The sequence below is a fragment of the Sparus aurata genome, chromosome 13 (genome assembly GCF_900880675.1).
Source record: "Sparus aurata chromosome 13, fSpaAur1.1, whole genome shotgun sequence".
Classification (NCBI taxonomy): domain Eukaryota; kingdom Metazoa; phylum Chordata; class Actinopteri; order Spariformes; family Sparidae; genus Sparus; species Sparus aurata.
Genome location: NC_044199.1, coordinates 8,799,932 through 8,817,556, shown reverse-complemented (window position 1 = coordinate 8,817,556; position 17,625 = coordinate 8,799,932). Strand labels below are relative to the sequence as shown.

The 17,625-nt window shown below is 40.9% G+C and overlaps 1 protein-coding gene across 5 annotated transcripts in view; it reads right to left on the bottom strand.

Moving 5' to 3' along the window:
• Positions 1–17,625, bottom strand: part of mink1 (misshapen-like kinase 1) — a 36,254-nt gene that overhangs the window by 5,954 nt on the left and 12,675 nt on the right. Inside the window, exons 9-31 of one of the 5 annotated variants that reach the window (XM_030437105.1) lie at positions 16,712–16,887; positions 16,551–16,620; positions 16,245–16,455; positions 13,705–13,812; positions 12,993–13,079; positions 11,049–11,225; positions 10,780–10,950; positions 10,154–10,420; positions 9,699–9,778; positions 9,478–9,581; positions 9,286–9,377; positions 9,001–9,024; positions 8,440–8,591; positions 8,175–8,292; positions 4,785–4,901; positions 4,406–4,517; positions 3,653–3,802; positions 2,867–3,010; positions 2,317–2,451; positions 2,082–2,182; positions 1,806–1,955; positions 1,561–1,720; positions 64–203 (exon numbers count right to left, since the gene is read on the bottom strand). In XM_030437105.1, the coding sequence (XP_030292965.1) occupies positions 64–203; positions 1,561–1,720; positions 1,806–1,955; positions 2,082–2,182; positions 2,317–2,451; positions 2,867–3,010; positions 3,653–3,802; positions 4,406–4,517; positions 4,785–4,901; positions 8,175–8,292; positions 8,440–8,591; positions 9,001–9,024; positions 9,286–9,377; positions 9,478–9,581; positions 9,699–9,778; positions 10,154–10,420; positions 10,780–10,950; positions 11,049–11,225; positions 12,993–13,079; positions 13,705–13,812; positions 16,245–16,455; positions 16,551–16,620; positions 16,712–16,887 (3,046 nt within the window). The remainder of the gene's footprint in view (positions 1–63; positions 204–1,560; positions 1,721–1,805; positions 1,956–2,081; positions 2,183–2,316; positions 2,452–2,866; positions 3,011–3,652; positions 3,803–4,405; positions 4,518–4,784; positions 4,902–8,174; positions 8,293–8,439; positions 8,592–9,000; positions 9,025–9,285; positions 9,378–9,477; positions 9,582–9,698; positions 9,779–10,153; positions 10,421–10,779; positions 10,951–11,048; positions 11,226–12,992; positions 13,080–13,704; positions 13,813–16,244; positions 16,456–16,550; positions 16,621–16,711; positions 16,888–17,625) is intronic. The other 4 variants (XM_030437108.1, XM_030437107.1, XM_030437106.1 and 1 more) reach the window with 4 other exon arrangements.

Sequence of the window (17,625 nt, the reverse complement as noted above, 5' to 3'; positions counted from 1 at the left end):
GTGTCAGTAACATTTTTAAATCCACCTGCTATGACTGACCTGACTGTCCTGCATCTCTCTTACCTTGTCATTTCTTTCACAAAGGAACTTCAGCCTCTGAGCTCTTTTGTGCATGAAGACACCATCCAGGTGACCAGTCTCCACAGAACGGATCTCAATGGCCTTTTCTCCCCATCCCATTATCTGATTTGAGCAGATATGAGCTGCAAGGCAAAATAGTATTATTAATATTAGCATTAGGCATGCTGATTACAGTTTATCAGAGATGCATTGACTGTGCGATCCAGGGCCGGTACCCAGATTTATGAAACAATTTGACCTTTAGCCAATGCTGGTACCAATGTTTTTTGCTGTTGTTGATTTCATTGTTTATCTCAGTTATTCCCCGATTTGTGCCAGTGACACAAAGACATGTTTTCATTATAACAAAATAACCATCTGTTTAAAGTCATTCAGGCCTCCACACACCATATTTGAAATAACACAGATTTGCTCTTATGAAATGACCTATATAACCTAATAACCTAATATAAACATTGATAAAACAATTTCAGTACTTCTGTAGACTTAGAAACTGATGGCAGGGATGTCATGAGCCAGTAGCAATCTGCCAGCACAAAACTGATGCGATGTGACAGATAAACATTGGCAACTGCTACCAATTAATGTCAAACTTTCTTGCTGTTAGCAGCCAAAAAGGAAAATGACTTCTTATACCAATGTCGGCTGATAAATTGGCGCATCCCGACAGCTTCAACACATAACACATCCACTTTTATGTATTATTATTAGGGCTGTCAAAAAGATAACATTTTTTAATCGCGATTAAGCGCATTTTGTCCATAGTTAACTTGCGATTAATCACAAATTAATAGCAATCTTTTCGGCACATTTTTTTCTGTTCTAAATGTACCTTAATGTATTTTTTTCATGTTCTTAATACTTTAAGCAACATAAGAAAGGGCAAATATGCTTGCTTTATGAAAATGTTTATTCAACACTTCAAATCATGCAGGAAAATAAAAGGCTCAAAAAATATAACCTCACCCTAAATGGGATCAAAACATGGTGATGTCTGCTTTTGGTGAGGGGGTGGACGGTGGGCTCTCTGCATCTGCCGTGTGTTTGGCTTGCAAATGATATTTGAGACTCGACATACTTCAATGGTATTCATTTCATGTCGACAGTACGTGCAGATAACTTTTGTCCTATCGACCGAACCATCTGGCAGTGTTTTGAAAGTAAATTTGCCGTTCATAAGTCCTTTCTCCATTTCCTTTCGCTTTCGCTTTTCAGTCCACCGTGTTTTTCCCTAATGCCAACCCTGCTTCTTCTTCCTCTGATTCCCTTTCTTATTCTTCTGCCACCCTCTGGATCAAGACTACAGGTGCCATTGATGGCCGTAAATCAAACAATGCGCGTTTCTTTTTTTTTTAATACTGAGCGTTAATCGCACATTAAAAAAAATTAACGACGTTAAGAGGATATTGCGTTAACATGTTATTAACGCGTTCATTTTGACAGCCCTAATTATTATCTGTTTTTGGATTAGACCCCCACCAACAGATGTGGGCATCTCGCCCCACTGCAGGACCACATCCTTGATGATACGTCCATAGGTGTTGACATAGACACCCTCGTCCTCGTAGCATAGCAGCATCTCCATGCCATCTGAGCTGGGCAGGAACACAATTGCGTGCGGTGTCACATGGCTCTGGATCTGTTTGATACAAAAACAGAAGGGATGAGCTCCCGTAGGCTTCACATCACACAAAACACTGCCATCTGACAGCTGCACAACTTACATGAACGGGGATATAAATGTCATAGTTGTTTCCAGAGTCCACGTCGATGGCATGGAAGCCAGCACAAGAGCCGTAGATGACCTTCAACCTCTGACCCTCCTCCACTGTCAGGTCGACAAGCACAGGCCTGTGTGGCAGGTCTGCAAAAGACTGGTTTTAAAGAAGGGGAGGGGGGTGCGGGCCGAAAGTGAGCGTGAGAAGATAATCGACTTGAATGCTTGACTGGTTGACTGATCTTGCATAAGTAATCCAGCTCGCGGGAAAGGGGAGACTTACCTTGAAGGCCATGAATTTGTGATAAGGCTTAGGCGCCCAAGCATACACTTCCACCGCATTCTTCAAAGCAATCACCAGGAACTTTATCCTCTCATATTTCACTAGACAGAACAACCACAAGGCCATCTGACATCAGATACTTGTAATCAATAATTCACTGGGCCAGATGCATTTATGAGAGTTGATCTGTCATGGAATAGACAGCGGCAATAAACAGACATCATCTGTCACTCACCAACTTTGTAGTGCACACAGCCCTCCATCTCCCCAACAGTGGTCCAGCCTTGCTTCTTCTCCACCTCGGGGTCATTGTGGAGGATCTTATTCCTCAGCCAGGCCAGGTAGTAGACACGCACTTTGTTTTTCTTGCCTTCATAGACACAGTGAATGATCAAATACAAAGGGTCCCCGTTCAATAATTATTTAAATGTATCATATCAATACGTCATTTATATGGTTCATCCTTGCAGGTTTAACCATAATAAATATATAATATGCAGGATTTCCTCAGAAAATATCCAATATCATCTGTGGTAATACAGTGTATTGCAATTTATATTCTGTCCCATTTTTAGAGCTCAATTGGCTTGACACCCTGTTGAAAAAGAGGTTTTTGAAGTCCAAAGTCAACCTGTGATGCAAAGTAATCCCTCTAAAGGCATGAGCATAATTTGGCATCTAGTGTTTGGCATCCCATTAAAGACAGTAGACTTTTGCCAAAAGCAGAGACAGCTTTAACCAACTGTAGTAGTGAGAGCAGACTGGCAATGAGCAGCAGTAATGACCTGATATGGTGATGAGCAGGTTGAGACCCTCTAGGACGTCCATCTGTTGGAACCTGCGAGAGTTGATGAGGGGGTAAACCTTGCCCTGACCACTGCGGTCCAGCAGCTTCAAACCGTTCTCTGTGCCCACCAACAGGTTCACACCTGGGGGCACACATACACACAATTAAATGAGCCACAGCTACATATATATGTAGTATACGTGCTTTAATTTTCCAATATTATTTCCACATCAGAACTCTAACGCCATGACATTTCATTTTCTTTGGGGGAGAAATAAGAAAAAACTGTAATGTTGTAATCTTATGATGTCATCCATTGACTAAAAGATGCTGTTTGGCACATGAAAACTTTAACTTTTTCCCTCATTCATGATGCAAAGACACCTTGTGAGAAAAGACTTGAAGAGCAGCAATTGATTTGACAAAAGTAGCTTTAATAATCAAAGCAGAGACACTATGTTCTCTCGTGAAGAGTTATTAATGTAATTGAAGGAACAGCAGAAGACTCAAATTTAATTTCTATGTGACAGGTTTTCAGTTTTGGTCATATTTGCAACCAGAAGCCTGCTGGAGTGGACATTTGTCAGGATGTTGAACCAGAGACAAGAAAGGTTAAAAAAAATCAGGAATCTGACTGGTTGAAAACTAAGAGTACATAGAAATCAGAGTATGGCAACTCCAAAGATAAATCATATTTTGAGTAATAAGTTAGCTTTAGGTATCTAATCTTGCTTGGTGTTTCTTATTTTTGGCATTTACACTCTAGTATCGAATCTGTTCTCACCCCAGAGTGCAGCACACAGGATCTCAGAGTTGAACCTCTTCTTGTATTTGCGGATCTCAGGTGTGTCATTGGGAGGGCGTGTGTTGGTGGGATTGACATTCACCATGGATCCTTTCCTCACCTCCATCTTCAGCTGTTCAAACCTGGAGCCTACATAGAGAGGTAACAACAGAAATCTCTTGAGTAGGAAGGAATGCACAAAGTTGATGAAAGCACAAAGCACACACACCCAAAAATGTAAACACTCTGTGCTGAACAGAAGCTAAAAGAAAAAAATATAAATACAGAGTGTGCACACTAAATAATGCTCCCATGAATATTAATTACATTCACATGTGACGATTTGAGCTCAAGCTCTTCTTCAGATTCCAAAACATCACAAGTGGAGGCGATAAATATTTGTGGGAGCATTATCTGGTATGCAGACTCTGTTCTTATATTGATGACAAAGGAAAACACAACCACGGCAACATATGGCAAAAGTTCTGGAACTAGACACAAATCTCTCATTCATTATTTTTTTGTGTAACACATGAACTGTATATAATTCAAGTTGTTGTGTAAGAGAAAATATTCTGTTATTCTTGAGCAAAAAACTGTAGAATTCAATTTTTTATGAAGTATTTTCACTGTACAAGAATAATGTCAAAGCTTAAGATTCTTAATACTTTTGGAGTTAGATGTAGTTCCCTTTGTTAAATGTTCAAGAATGTTCCAGACGCTGCTGCAAGTTGGAAAAAGATTCTGACTCACCAGTGATGGACATGTTATCCCCTGTACTTCCTGGTGACTGGTACATGCCCAGATCCACAAAGGTGGTGAAGGAGGACTTGCCAGATGCTTTAACCAAACCTCTGGACTGATACTGGTGGAGCAGAGAGGGTGTATGAGTTGTACAGTGTAGTTTAAGTCAACATCATGTCTATGGAGTTTTTAGTTTATCAGAAAATATGTTAAATACTGATATTTTATCTGCTTATGTGGCATTTAGCAGTTCTAAAATCTGTGTTTTTTCTTATGGTGTTATAGTGTGCTGTTACTGGACTGTTTGGCTGGAAAGATGGCAGATAGGGAACACATAAAAATAAACTAGGAATTCAGGACTGATATACTTAGCATCAGTAAAACTCACATCATAAACAGAGTCCTTCCCAGGGGAGGAGTGAGTGGCTGAATCAGTGGGGGAGTGGGAGGGCTGAACCACATCTGGCAAGTTAGTGTACCCATTATGGCTCCTCTTCTCTGGGGTCTTTCAGGTAAAAGACACACACACACACAAACACACAAACACGTATTACATAACGTCAATGACGTACTTGGATCTAGGCCAATCTGCTGCACTAATTACCAGGGTATGACCTCTTTGGTTAAAATGCCACAGTAACCACGAGAAGTAAAGTGACAGTTGTGAGCAAACTTGCTTTAAAAAGTCAAGTTTGTGTTGTTAAAGGGATAGTTTGGGTGTTTTGAAGTAGGGTTGTATGGGGTATCCACAGTCGGTGTACCGGAACGCCTGCAGTTTGGAGAAGCAGATAGAAGCACCGCTATGTACTGCTGTCGATGGGGGCAGCAGCAAAATCTGTTTTAGCCACCTTAAAAAAGGCCCACGTAAGAAACACATGGATATCAGGTTAAGTGCACGCTATATTTAGAATATATTCACCACTTTACCTTGCCATCAGACAGCCCTTTATGATGGGAACCTGAAGGCGTTGTATCCATCTATTGTCTCTCAAAGCCACATTTGACTCATTCGACATTTTACCTTGCAAAAGACAGGAATTACTGGTCTACCACTGCTTTGATGAGTTAGTTTGTATTATTATTTCAATTTATGTTTTAAAGGGCTAGTTCAAATTTTGCCAAAGTCGCATTATTACACAAACAAGCTATTTGAGGCAGCAGCAGACCTAAAACTCCCATGTTATGCAAGGTAAAATTAATGGATTTATAAAAAAAAGGGCTGGTGGTTTTGGAGAGAGCGATATAAGGGCTCAGTTTCACATCGCAGAGAGCTGTCTGACGGCAAGTTAAAAGGGTGAAAATATTCTAGATGTAGTGCATCTGCTGTTTTACTGCCAACCTCCTCCACAGCAGTACCTCCATTAAACACTGGGAAACCAGCTACTTGTGTCAAATGTCACTGATGCTTCACTATTGATTTGCACACAGCAGAATTTGGTTCCGCTTTCTGTCACCATTGTCTTGAGGACTCCCAAAACGTATTTGACTTGTCCAGGCTTCATTTGCTGCGCATAGGTATGTATATCGTTAGGATTTTATCGATACCGATACCGATACTCCTTATTGGCACCAATACTTATTGATACTCTTATCGATACTACAACATGTAATTTTGTGTAAAAAAACAAGATGTTAAAAGATTCAACCTTCTTTTTATCACCACAAGGTAATAATAAAGCTTCAACAGAACAGAAGCTATGCAATTACAAATACTCCGGAACAGATAACCAGGACTTTTATATCTGGCGGATGCAGGAGCACGATGCAGCAGTTCAGCTGAATTTAGCACCGAGCAGGCAGGAAGTCAAGCAATGAAATAACAATATAATATCCGATTACTTTTCAAAATAAAACACTCCGTGTTGAGACCAGCACACAAATCTCTAAAAAGAGACAAACACAAGCTCTTCTGCTAATCATTCGGTCGGGAACACTTCCTGCGGAAACTCTTTGGCCTCGTGACGCCAGCTGTCTACCGTACTGCGCCTTGGTGGACTCAAAATGCAACCGGTGGGGGTTACCGGACAGCGGACGAAAACCGGATCGGAGCCATAACGCAGCGGACAGTATCCAGTGGAAATTTGGGGTAAGCAACATCACCAAACACTTGGGGTGCGCGCCTAGTATGAAGCTAAAGACTGCAGCACCCTGGCAGCGGCACCTGGTTTCATTTCTGTGACGTCAAGTCACAGAGTTTGTTGTTAAGTTTGTAGTCATTACAGTTGGGTAGAAGTTCAAAAACCATCCACGTCAAAGAATGATTAAAAAAATCATCAAAAAAAAGTTTTTAAAAAATACAGATAACAGTACCGTTTGTCCAGAATCTTAACGGTACCCTGGTACTGACCCAATTAGGAGCTGGTACCAAAAAGCACCAGTCCTTGGTATACTTCCCTTGCTGCGCACAAACTAATGTCAGTGGATACTTCCCAGCCACATATATAACGAAAACTGAACAGGCAAAATGTTGGAATGATTTATGTGCCCACAGTATATGATATTCTGAATTTCCTAATGATAATTTATACCTGTCGATTTGTCTCCCTTAAAACCACGTCAGGTTAACTTAGTGGTAGAGATAAAGCTGATCAGTTGTCAACTAGTAAATTAATTAACAACTATTTTGATAATTAAATAATTTGTTCTGAGTATTTATTTAATAAAAAAAATATAATGTATCTGATTCTAGGCTTATCCTCTGTTACAGTCAACTAAATGCTTTTGGGTTGTGGACAAAGGAAGGCATTTTGAGGAAGTCATCTTGGGCTTTGGGAAACACTGATTGACATTTTTTTCTGACATTCTGTAAGCCAGAAAACTAACTGATTGTATGACAAAATAATCAGCAGATTAATCGACTATGAAAATAATCTTTGTTGCTACACTACTAAGTGGTAAATGGCATTTATCTCATTTGTACAGTGCCATTACGCATGCCCCCCTGAAGATAATATTAATTTTCCTATTAAGTGGATGACATAAATTTAGGACTGCCGCTGTTCTAATGTCATGCACCTGAATGTGTGTGCTGTCATCGAGACATGTTTGAAGACTTGCTTGAAAGACAGACGGCATATTTACTGTATGTGTGAAAGTAATCAAAATTCCTCTTCTTTGTATGTACTGTATAATCATGGCAGATAAATTAATAACTCCATATCTTTTTGATATTCCATAATGTACACACACAAACACACACACTTGCAATTGCACTTCAGTGAAGGTGACACTTCCCACACTCAACTAATCATGAGCCACCTGCAAAATGCTTGCCGTCTGTCACTGAATCATATTACTGTGTCTCCGAAATATCAAAGATTTATGCCAGCCCATCACAGGGTGGTTTCAGGCAGCTCACAAAATAAAAACAATATTCAGCTGCAGCATTACTGACTCACACACATTTACAGTGCAACTATGTATGACAAGCTTGCAAAAATTTCTCATGGTCAACCTTGGGCTGAGTTCCTATGATTTGCCCAGTCCTGTTTTCAGCCACACAGCCAAAATGGGAGGAAATTCCAAACTCAGATCTTCATGTGAATGTTGCTTCAGCTAAATTCTCACACAAACATTGAACATTGGTGCAAAGTGTTGAATCTGTTTTGTGACGTTCAGTGGAGTGACAGTGCGATTGACATCTTGATTCATCGAGCATGCATAAAAATTGGCACCAAAAATTGGTGCTTAGTCACTTTCTGCTCTTACATGTGTTGCGTTGATTTCCCCATCAAGTCACAATGCATTTTAAGCATCATTATGTATACAGATGACTCACCCTCTGCACCAGCATGGTCTGATCCCCATAGCCTCCAGCTTGTTCTGCCTCTCCCCCTTCGCCTTCATCTTCATGAACCACCATGGTGTTGACCGAGTCAGTGTCTGCATCCCTGTGACTGAGATCAAAAGATGAAGAGACATCACGGATGACATACAGCAGGACCTCAAGTGTCATGGGAAGTATTGAATATTTAATTTAAAGAAGAGTTCATATATAAAAATATATATTTTCTTCCTGAATTGTTAGTGTTTGTAGATGTTACCGATCTGTGGGGCTTTCTTCCTCCTCTGCTCCCTCACCACTCTCGCTCTCCTCACTGCTCTCACTGCTCTCTGAGGAGGAGGAGTAATCATTTGCCTTGACTGGGGGCCTTGGCTGCTCCTCAGCACGCTCTTTGGCAAAGAGGCCATGGTCCTACACACAAACACACCATTTACTTTAAGAAAGAATTCCCTAAAAGTTGTAAACACCATCTAATCAACTTTAGAAAGTAGCCAAAACATTTATGAAAAACTAATTTTTAAAACAATCCAAACACAACTGAAGGCGAAGGATGGATGGGCTCAGAGACTGAATACTGTCAGAATTCAGAGCCTGTTGCCTGATGATATTCTGGGATGATTTTGAGGCATCGTTAAAAGGCCTGTGTTGGGTGTAGGATGTCCACATTGTAACAGAACCAATGTAAATGCATTCAGAAGGATCGGAATTTAATTTAAAGACAAAGCATGATTAACCCAACAAATGTAAACGGAAAGTGTAGAGCATGCAGTTCAGTCGAAAGTCATGCAGAAGTCAAAGAGGAAGACACATTGATACTGACCTCCCCTATAGCTCTCTTGTAACTCTGCATTTTTTTGCGGTAAAGTCAACAAACAGGGATTTGAGAAGAGTAGAAACATGAAGGGAAACAGTGAACGTGTGGAGTACATATAGTACATAAAGGAAAAGTAACGTCAGGAGAAAACCTTCAGTTAGTAACAGGTGGGTTTGAGTACAGTAAGTTAGTGCTTTTCAGTGTGCAACTTCTTTAATCTGATCAATATTATGTATTGCATGCAGCCCTTGAGCAAAGCCAACATACTGTCTGTTTCAGAGAACCACTTACAGCAGGGCGCCCAGGGCGTGAGGATGTGCGAGACTCCCCTGGCTTATGACGGCTATCATGGGAAAGAATGGGTGAATCCATTTTGGAGGAACCTGCAAATAGCAATATTGTAGAGTGTAGTTATAATTCTGAAATCAGACTTACTGCGACAGCAGTCTGCAGAGAAATAGCACTGAGGAAGCAGGGACTCACTGATGATGCGATGCCTCTCTAGAGAGCCAGTCTGGGGCAGATTAGATATGATGCTCATACTGTCTCCTCTCTCCCAGCGATCATTGCGGCTGAGATCTGGATTGCTGCCATGAGGATACATTTGAGGAATTAGCCCAGGTTGTCATTAAAATCTACTGCCATTTAGGAGGCATTAATTTAAGGAAATATCTGATCAAATAATTCAGCTCTCTCTTTAATACCTGGCTCTTACTGGATGCCTTATGCCCGAGGACAGGTTGGTGTTGAGAGCTGTAGCGATGGATGCTGTCCTCTGAGGAATCTAAAAGAGCAATGTCATAGTCTTACATTTGCCAGTATTTTATAAAAACAGTACCTCAGAGTGACGAAACATGTGTTTTGCTTCAAAGAAAAAAAAACAAAAAACTGAGATTTTCAGCAGGGGCTGAATAGAGGTGCTGCAGCAATAGGTGGTATTATACAATATATTACATTGTTTTTTTAACATTTCTAGTACACACCAAAAATAAAAGTAGGAACCTGTAAATGACTGGAACATGAGACCTATAAAATTAGACCTCAATATCAGTTTACTTACTGTAGTTTAGCTATCTTTCTATCTGTGTGAAGATATGGGAGAACTGTTTAAAACACACATGCACTTACGGCCAATTCCAAACCAGTCATCAGATCTCACCTTGGGTGGGAGTTCCACATCTGGCAGGCGTATCCAGGGGCCACGATCCTCTCTGATTTGGTGTGCCTGTGGGGCAGGGGTTTCAGAAGTAGGATCTGAGTTTTGACGAACTAGCTCTCTAGAGTGAATGGGACGGGGTGTGGGGGTAAGCGAGGGATCCTGGGTGGGGAAGGCAGACATGGTCTTAGTGGGCTGGTCACAGAGGGACTGGGAGCGAGGGACAGGGGCAGCGTAAGGCTTCAGTGGAACCAAGTGAGCCATCTGGAACTGCAGAGGACAGCAGCAGCACACCAGGAAGGAGGAGCAGCCGAGCAGAAGGAAGAAGGCGCAAGACAGTTGGAGGAACAGGCCAAAGTGGAGAAGAATGCAAGGTTGTTTTGTATTCCAAGGTGATGTTTGTTGGGTTTTTTTTCCCCCCAGTTATAAGCGATTTGAAATGGGAGGAGAGGGAAAGGAGACACAGTAGGAGGACAGAAAAGAAAAAGAAGGAGTGAATAAGGTAGCATAGACAATAAAGGGTAAAGCAGCTTAAAAATTAGGGGTAGAAACGCACAAGCTGTTGTGTCTTCTCTCCTATATTTAGGAGGTTTAACTAAACAGACTTTTAAACACTTGTTAACACCCACCTTGCCCTGCCCTCCTTGGGGTTCAACAGGCCTCTGCATCGGTGGGGTCTGAGCAGACTGGACCACTCCTGATTGGCTGATTGAGTCAGAGCGTGACTGGATGGCAGTGTCAGAGACAGTGGTGCAGATCTTGGGTGAGCCCTGTCTGTTGAGCTTACTTCGCTCCTCCACCTGAAATAAGGGTGACAGTAAAGGAGGGATTGCTCTGTAAGGCTGGTGCGTGGAAGTTTCATTGTGGTGTGTGCTTTAAATGTAGACAGCATTGTTACCTCACGGGCCCAAGTCGGTTTGTTGTTGGGCTCCAGGTTTTTGTTATAGTGGTAGAGCTGGGGCTTCTTTTCTTGCTGCTGTTGCTGCAGAGACACCAGGTAGGCATGCTCCTGCTGCAGCTGCCTCTGCAGCCGCTCTGACTGACGTTGTTCCTCCAACTGCTTCCGCTTATATTCCTGAGAAAAGCAAGACACAGCTGTGAAGACTGGACAACAGGCAGGTCAGGCTGGTCAAAAATGAACTATTACATCTGCAAAACAGCAAGTCTGCATTCAGTGAAAATGGAGGCAGAGGGTTGCATATTTAGCTGACCTAACACCGATTTCATCCAGTGAAGTAATAACTGTTTTGGGCAGATTTTATCATCTCTAGTGTACTCCTATTTTTAGTGCAGCGGTCAATTACCAACCCACATAAAGGAATATTGATCGCGTCTACCATATTGTGCTGTATATTAAACAGTGTTAAAGTGAGTCAGTTGACATATAATCTTGTTTCATGTTAGTCGTAGGCAAACTGCGTTTGTAAGGAGACAAGAAATCTAAAAAAATTGAAAATGGCTTTAACCACGAGTCCCTAACATGTAGATTCATTTCACATTGTTTTATCTAACAGCAGAGATTGGGTTTACAGAAAGTGCAATACTTGTCATTTGCTCTTCTTCTTCACTGCTTAGATTGCAAATCACTGTGGGCCAGAAAGCAAGCACTAGATTTCAAAGTCAATCTTCATGTTGATGCTCACATATGGCACACATGGTCTGGGTGGTGAGCAAAAGCAAATGACTGTGGTTAAAAACAACAAAAATATGTTTGTTCTGTTTTTTTAGAAAAGGATCTTTTTCGAGAAACCACAGTGGTGTTCCTCCACAGTGAGACAGCACCGTCTGGCACCTGGTAAGGATACCTCAACCAGGTGCTTCCCTGTGTAGGAGGAGACTTAAGACTTGACCGAGGATACAATTGACGGATTACAGTAAGGTATATCTCTCAGAGGGACACTGAATAAGCTCCTGTGGAAAAGGAGATAAAAGCTTACTGCCCTGCTGTACAACATGGATATATTCAATTTCTTTTTTTTTTTTTTTCTAAGTATTTTTTTGGCCTTTTATGGCTTTATTGATAGTACAGCTGAAGATATGACAGGAAACAGGGTGAGAGAGAGGGGGAGTGACACGCAGCAAAGGGAAGCAGCAAAGCACAGGCTAGTGATTTTATTAACTTTTTTCATGTCAAAATTAATCAATCAAAAGGAAGGCCCAAATTCTCCTTTTTGTGTTGAACTCCAAGGTTTCTATTGAAAGATTATGGCCATACAGTAGCCTCATTGTCTTGAAATGAACTTATTGCCTCACAGACAGCAATACCAGAAAATGTCCAAATTTAGCATGGCACTGAACCCCATAAACTACTCCAGGGATACTGCCTTGTGAGTGTGCTCTGGTCTTAATGCAGATATGCATATACACAGAGATTATGTGTATCTGTTACAAACCTCTAGGAATGATAAGTGAACAACTTATGCTATGGCTCAATTCTAATGATAGCAACTTCCATGCTCCACAGGAGCTAGCTCAAACATAGATGACTGGAGTGTGGAAATTCCTCTGAAGTCAGCCCAAAACTGCCCCATAAATCTAGGTCAGTGCATGCCTTTCCAAGATATGCAATATTGTGGGATATGCACCCACACTCTGCAAAATGTAGAACATATCTACATCAAGAGGCTGCACATCTACAACCTGAATCTGCTTTATTTTGTAACGATACAATTAAGTGCTGCAAAAGTATTCATCTTGTTGCATCATACCTTGGTTTGAACAAGCATATTGTTGTGAGTACACACAGTGTTCTCCTTTACAGAAGAGTTATAATAACCTATAGGACATGGATGTTTCTGTAGTTAAAGCAAGAAATGATAGAGGAGTAGTTAGGACTCGTTACCATAAGCAGTGCTTGCTCCTGAAGTAGCTGCTGCTGGAGGATTTCTAACTGCCGCTGCTCTTCTTCTAACTTATGTCTGATAAACTCCTGTGGAAAGGTAAGAAGGCAGGAATGACAGATATGAAGGTGGAAAAAGGGAAATGAAAATATACAGGGGAGGGGAAGATGATAAGGGTTGTTATGTACAGTTATGTAATGTCATTCCAGTAAACAACAGAAACTATGTGTTGCCCTGATAACAATCAGCACTCGAACACTGAAATTTCCTGACAAGACAGACATCATCCCTGTTTAGAAGTACAAGAGAGACAAATAAAAGTAACATTATAAACAACATAACTGCCCAACACTACATAGAACTTGTGAGACATTACTACATTAAGAATAATTCTAATGTGTAGCTGTACATTGAGATTATAATAAGCTAATATACTAACATAAAATCAGTATTTTGCACTACAGGTAATGGTGCTCTGACGCCAGACTCTTGTGTTACTGAGGGGAGACTGGAAACAGAGCATTAGAGACGCAGAGAGCTCACCCACAGAAAAACTCATCTCTGAATAAATACACTAATTTAGACCCTTGCTGCTATGGCAACCTACTCGTGGAATTTCACCACCAGAGCAACTTGCACAGTGTTGCCAGTGGACACACCCACACTTCACACTGATAGGCTGATTGTAGCCCCACGTCTCCTGTGGTTGGTTACCTGCTCCCTCTCAGCCAACCTTCTATCTTCCTCCCGTCTCATATCGTCGAGTCTCCGATGGGGACCCTTTTCTTGCTGCCTCACCATCTCTCGTTCTTTTCTCTGTTGCTGGGAGAGAAGGGTGACAGGAAAAAGAGAAATGAGCACAGATGCTATAATGCACTGGGGAATTTATAATGGATAGCCTGCTTAAAAGCAAACCTTCCCTTGTTTTCTGTGCTGTAAGAGCTGTAAAAAAAATAAATAAAAAAAATAAAGGAAGGAAGCAGGGCTGCAGGGCTGTGAGTCACACGCACGCGCGCGCGCGCACACACACACACACACACACACACACATATACACACAAACACACACACACTAATTATCTTCTGACTGTGCTGCTTTGATTAAAACTCAAACTGATCACAGTTTTTCGCTTTTGGCATGGAACAGTTTTTATATGCCGTTTTAAGGGACATGGAAACAACAGTTTCTCCTTAGTGGTGAAATGAGAACGTCCCACTTGGTAGTGACACAAAACACTCAGCTCTATTGAGTTCACTCAACTGCTGTTGGCAATTTGCAGATGAGCAGGAGCCAGAGAAGATCGAAGAGGAGGTGGAGGTATATTAGGGGAGTTCAGTCTCACTGCAGTATAATACCTTACCGATACGGCACAATACTTGCAATAGCGTACGCTTCACTCAAATTACCTACAACTCCTCAAACACTTCACAGCTGCACCAATGAGCTGAGTTATATAGGTACCGTATGTCTTTCAAAATCTTCAGCAACATTGAAAAACCTTTACTTAAATAATGTCTAAAAGCATGTTTTGATGTGTTACTTCAATCCTAACATTTAAATCACAGCACAAATGCAACATCTTTATCTATTTTCATTGTCTTCACTTCTGCATCAATATAAAGTAAGATTTGGAGAGTGACATTGTTGTAAAGTTTGTTTGTTTGATGCATGTGGCAATATGATCAGAATCATGTAATTCTGCAGGGAAATCACTATCATAACCCGAACCTTATCACATATACATCAGTATTGGTGTATATGTTGCCCAATATTTGCTGATATGAATGCTGTCTTTTTTAATAGATTCTTACGCACAAAAAGTTGCTTTAGTGAATAACTTTTAAATTCCCACGATGTAAACTGTTTCTAGCACCATTATAAGTTTACTGCAAAATATCCTTCCTCCATACACAAGTGTTGAGAACCACCTTTGAAGGATCAGTACAGCAGAGCTTTAAACAGGGCTGTTTTCCTCCCCATTTGTCACTATGATGAAACCTTTCTTGTCAGCTATATATTAGATACAACTTCAAAGACAGTTCAGTTTCCTTCTGGGCAGAGAATATGACATGTTAATATTCAGGGGTGGTGAAATATCAGCATCATTTTAAGTATACATTATGACTTCATGTTAACTGTTTCACCAATAATTGTACTTTGAAAGCATTTTACTTATGAAAGTCAGTGGGAATTTGTATTCATCTATACAGTGGGGTGCAAACGGTGTTACACATTGTACAGACTACCTTAAAAACATTACTTAGCATGCTTTATTCTACAATATAATAATGTCATATAGTTGTTATGCATTTTGTCGTCAAATTATTATATTTAGTCTGCAGTGCTGGTTCACAGCCTCAAAACAAAAAGATACGTGGTCTTAGTTTGGAGAAAGTAGGAATCTAATACAACTCACTAATCTCTGTACTCCTTAAAAGGTAAAACCGTGTGCGCAGGTGGTTAAGAGCGCATGCCACATATGCAGTGGAACCCAGTTCGAATCCTGGCCAGAGGACCTTTGGTCCATGTCACATTCTCCTCTTCTCCCATTTCCTGTCTTTCTACTTTCAAATAAAGGTGTCTTTCCCTAAAAAAATCTCTGTTTACATCTTTGGGCTGTCAACTAACTATTAATTTATTACCAAATTTCACAATCTAAGCTACGTAAACATTGTGACTTCTACAAGCTACAATTACTATTACTTGAATATTTACAGTCATAGTTTTAACATTCACATTATCTTATATTAAAAGGTTTACTAGAGCACACAATAGAATCATAAATGCTGTGTACAAAACTGACAAGACAAGAGAGTTGATGAAGGTCAATCTAAAGGGCAAGAGCAAATAGTGGCTGAAGGTAGGACAACAGCAGACACATTACGGACAAGGAACCTGAGATTTTGGTTGCTTGGTAGAGCTTTGCTTTGAACTAAAAATGTACTGTCGTGTTGCATTATGTAGTAGTATAATGAGCCTCTGGCAAAATGTGCAGGATTATAGTTAATTACAAAAACAAGGTCAACGATGGGAATAAGGTCGACAACACCACTGATCTATCTGGCAAAATCACATACGCTTGTTTTTAATAAGTGTATGGAAACCAACAACAGGAAACGAAAACACGAACCAAGACAATAAGCTTTGAGAAATGTGGGGTAAATGTAGTAGCTGATATTATTATGAAGTGCGCATGAGCTCTACCTTGATAATTAGTACACAGAAATAATATGAATTCCCTGGCTGATTCATACCTCTTCAAGTCGACGACGCTGTTCCTTCTGCTCTTCAATGCGTTTCTGTCGGTCATGCAACAGTTGCCTCTTGTGTTCCTCGGGGTCCCTACGCTGAGCAGCCAGTTGGGCCTGCTGCCTCTTGTGAGCCTCCGAGCGCTCTTTGTTCTCCTGCTGCAGACGCTGGAAGTCCCGCCTCAGGGTGGACTCACCAGGTACATTGAGGATTGAACTAATGAGGGAAAGGATTTTGGGACATTGATTAGCACAAGAGAACTCATGTCAACGATTCATACTTCTGTGATAGAGACAATAAATTGTAATTACCTTGACTCTCTGTCATCTCCGCGATTTTCATCCTCTTCATCACTACCGCTGTACTCATACTCTGTCTCTTCTATACGAAAAAAAAAACAACAATATGCTCCAGTTGATCACTGTCCATGACAAGAAAATATAAGATGGCTTTCAATCAAATTTTTTCTTACCTTTCTCTCCTCTTTTCTTGCGTGTACGGTCAATATGGTCTTTGAGCTGGATTCGGACCTGGCGCTCAGTGGGCTGATCTCTGATGAAGGAGTGCTTGAGCAGCTGCTCTGTGGATGGTCGGCTGGGATATGTCTTCACGAGACAGCCCTCTATAAAGTCAATGAATTTCTTGGACCTGGGATGAAGGGGAAGTTTAGAGGATGATAAACTAGTGAGGGATAGTGGGAGGGTTGGGAGGCATGGAACAGTTGGCAGCTGGGCTGTGATTGCCCAGAACCCTTATCCAACAACAACCAGAGAGATTAAAGTGGGACAACGTCTGTCTTTAGCCACTCTTACATGAGGAATGTTGTGTGTGACATTTGTAGGAAATACAGGTGTGAACTAAAGTCATTAAGGTTCCCAGTTCTTGCTCACAGTCTTGTGTCGAACTGAGAAATAAAATCACAACATTCTGCACTGACCCTTTTTATCTGGTAATGTCTTTATGGAAATTATTTGATTGACAGGGGAGCTAGAAGCTGCCAGCAGACTCAAGTAAACTGAGTGAATAGTACATTAACAATCTGAAGTACTTCACTCCAATCTGCTACTTTCTTCTCACTTAATTTCTCTGAAACTAGAATGTGAGCAACTCATCACCACCAAATACAATTCAATGCATTACAATAATCATGCAAGAATATCACCTGTATGAGTTCAATAATGTTCTTTTGTGTTCATGTTATTGTGTCCATCTCTTACTTAGACTTATGTATTTGAATAATTGTTCATTTCTTTAGGATTAGAATTACATAAATCACTGTGAAAGAAACAATGTATTCTGAATGCAGTGGGAGCATAAACTCTACTAAGTGGGTCCATTAACGAGTAGCAGGGAGAGTAATAGGAGCAACAACACAGGGTAGGAGAA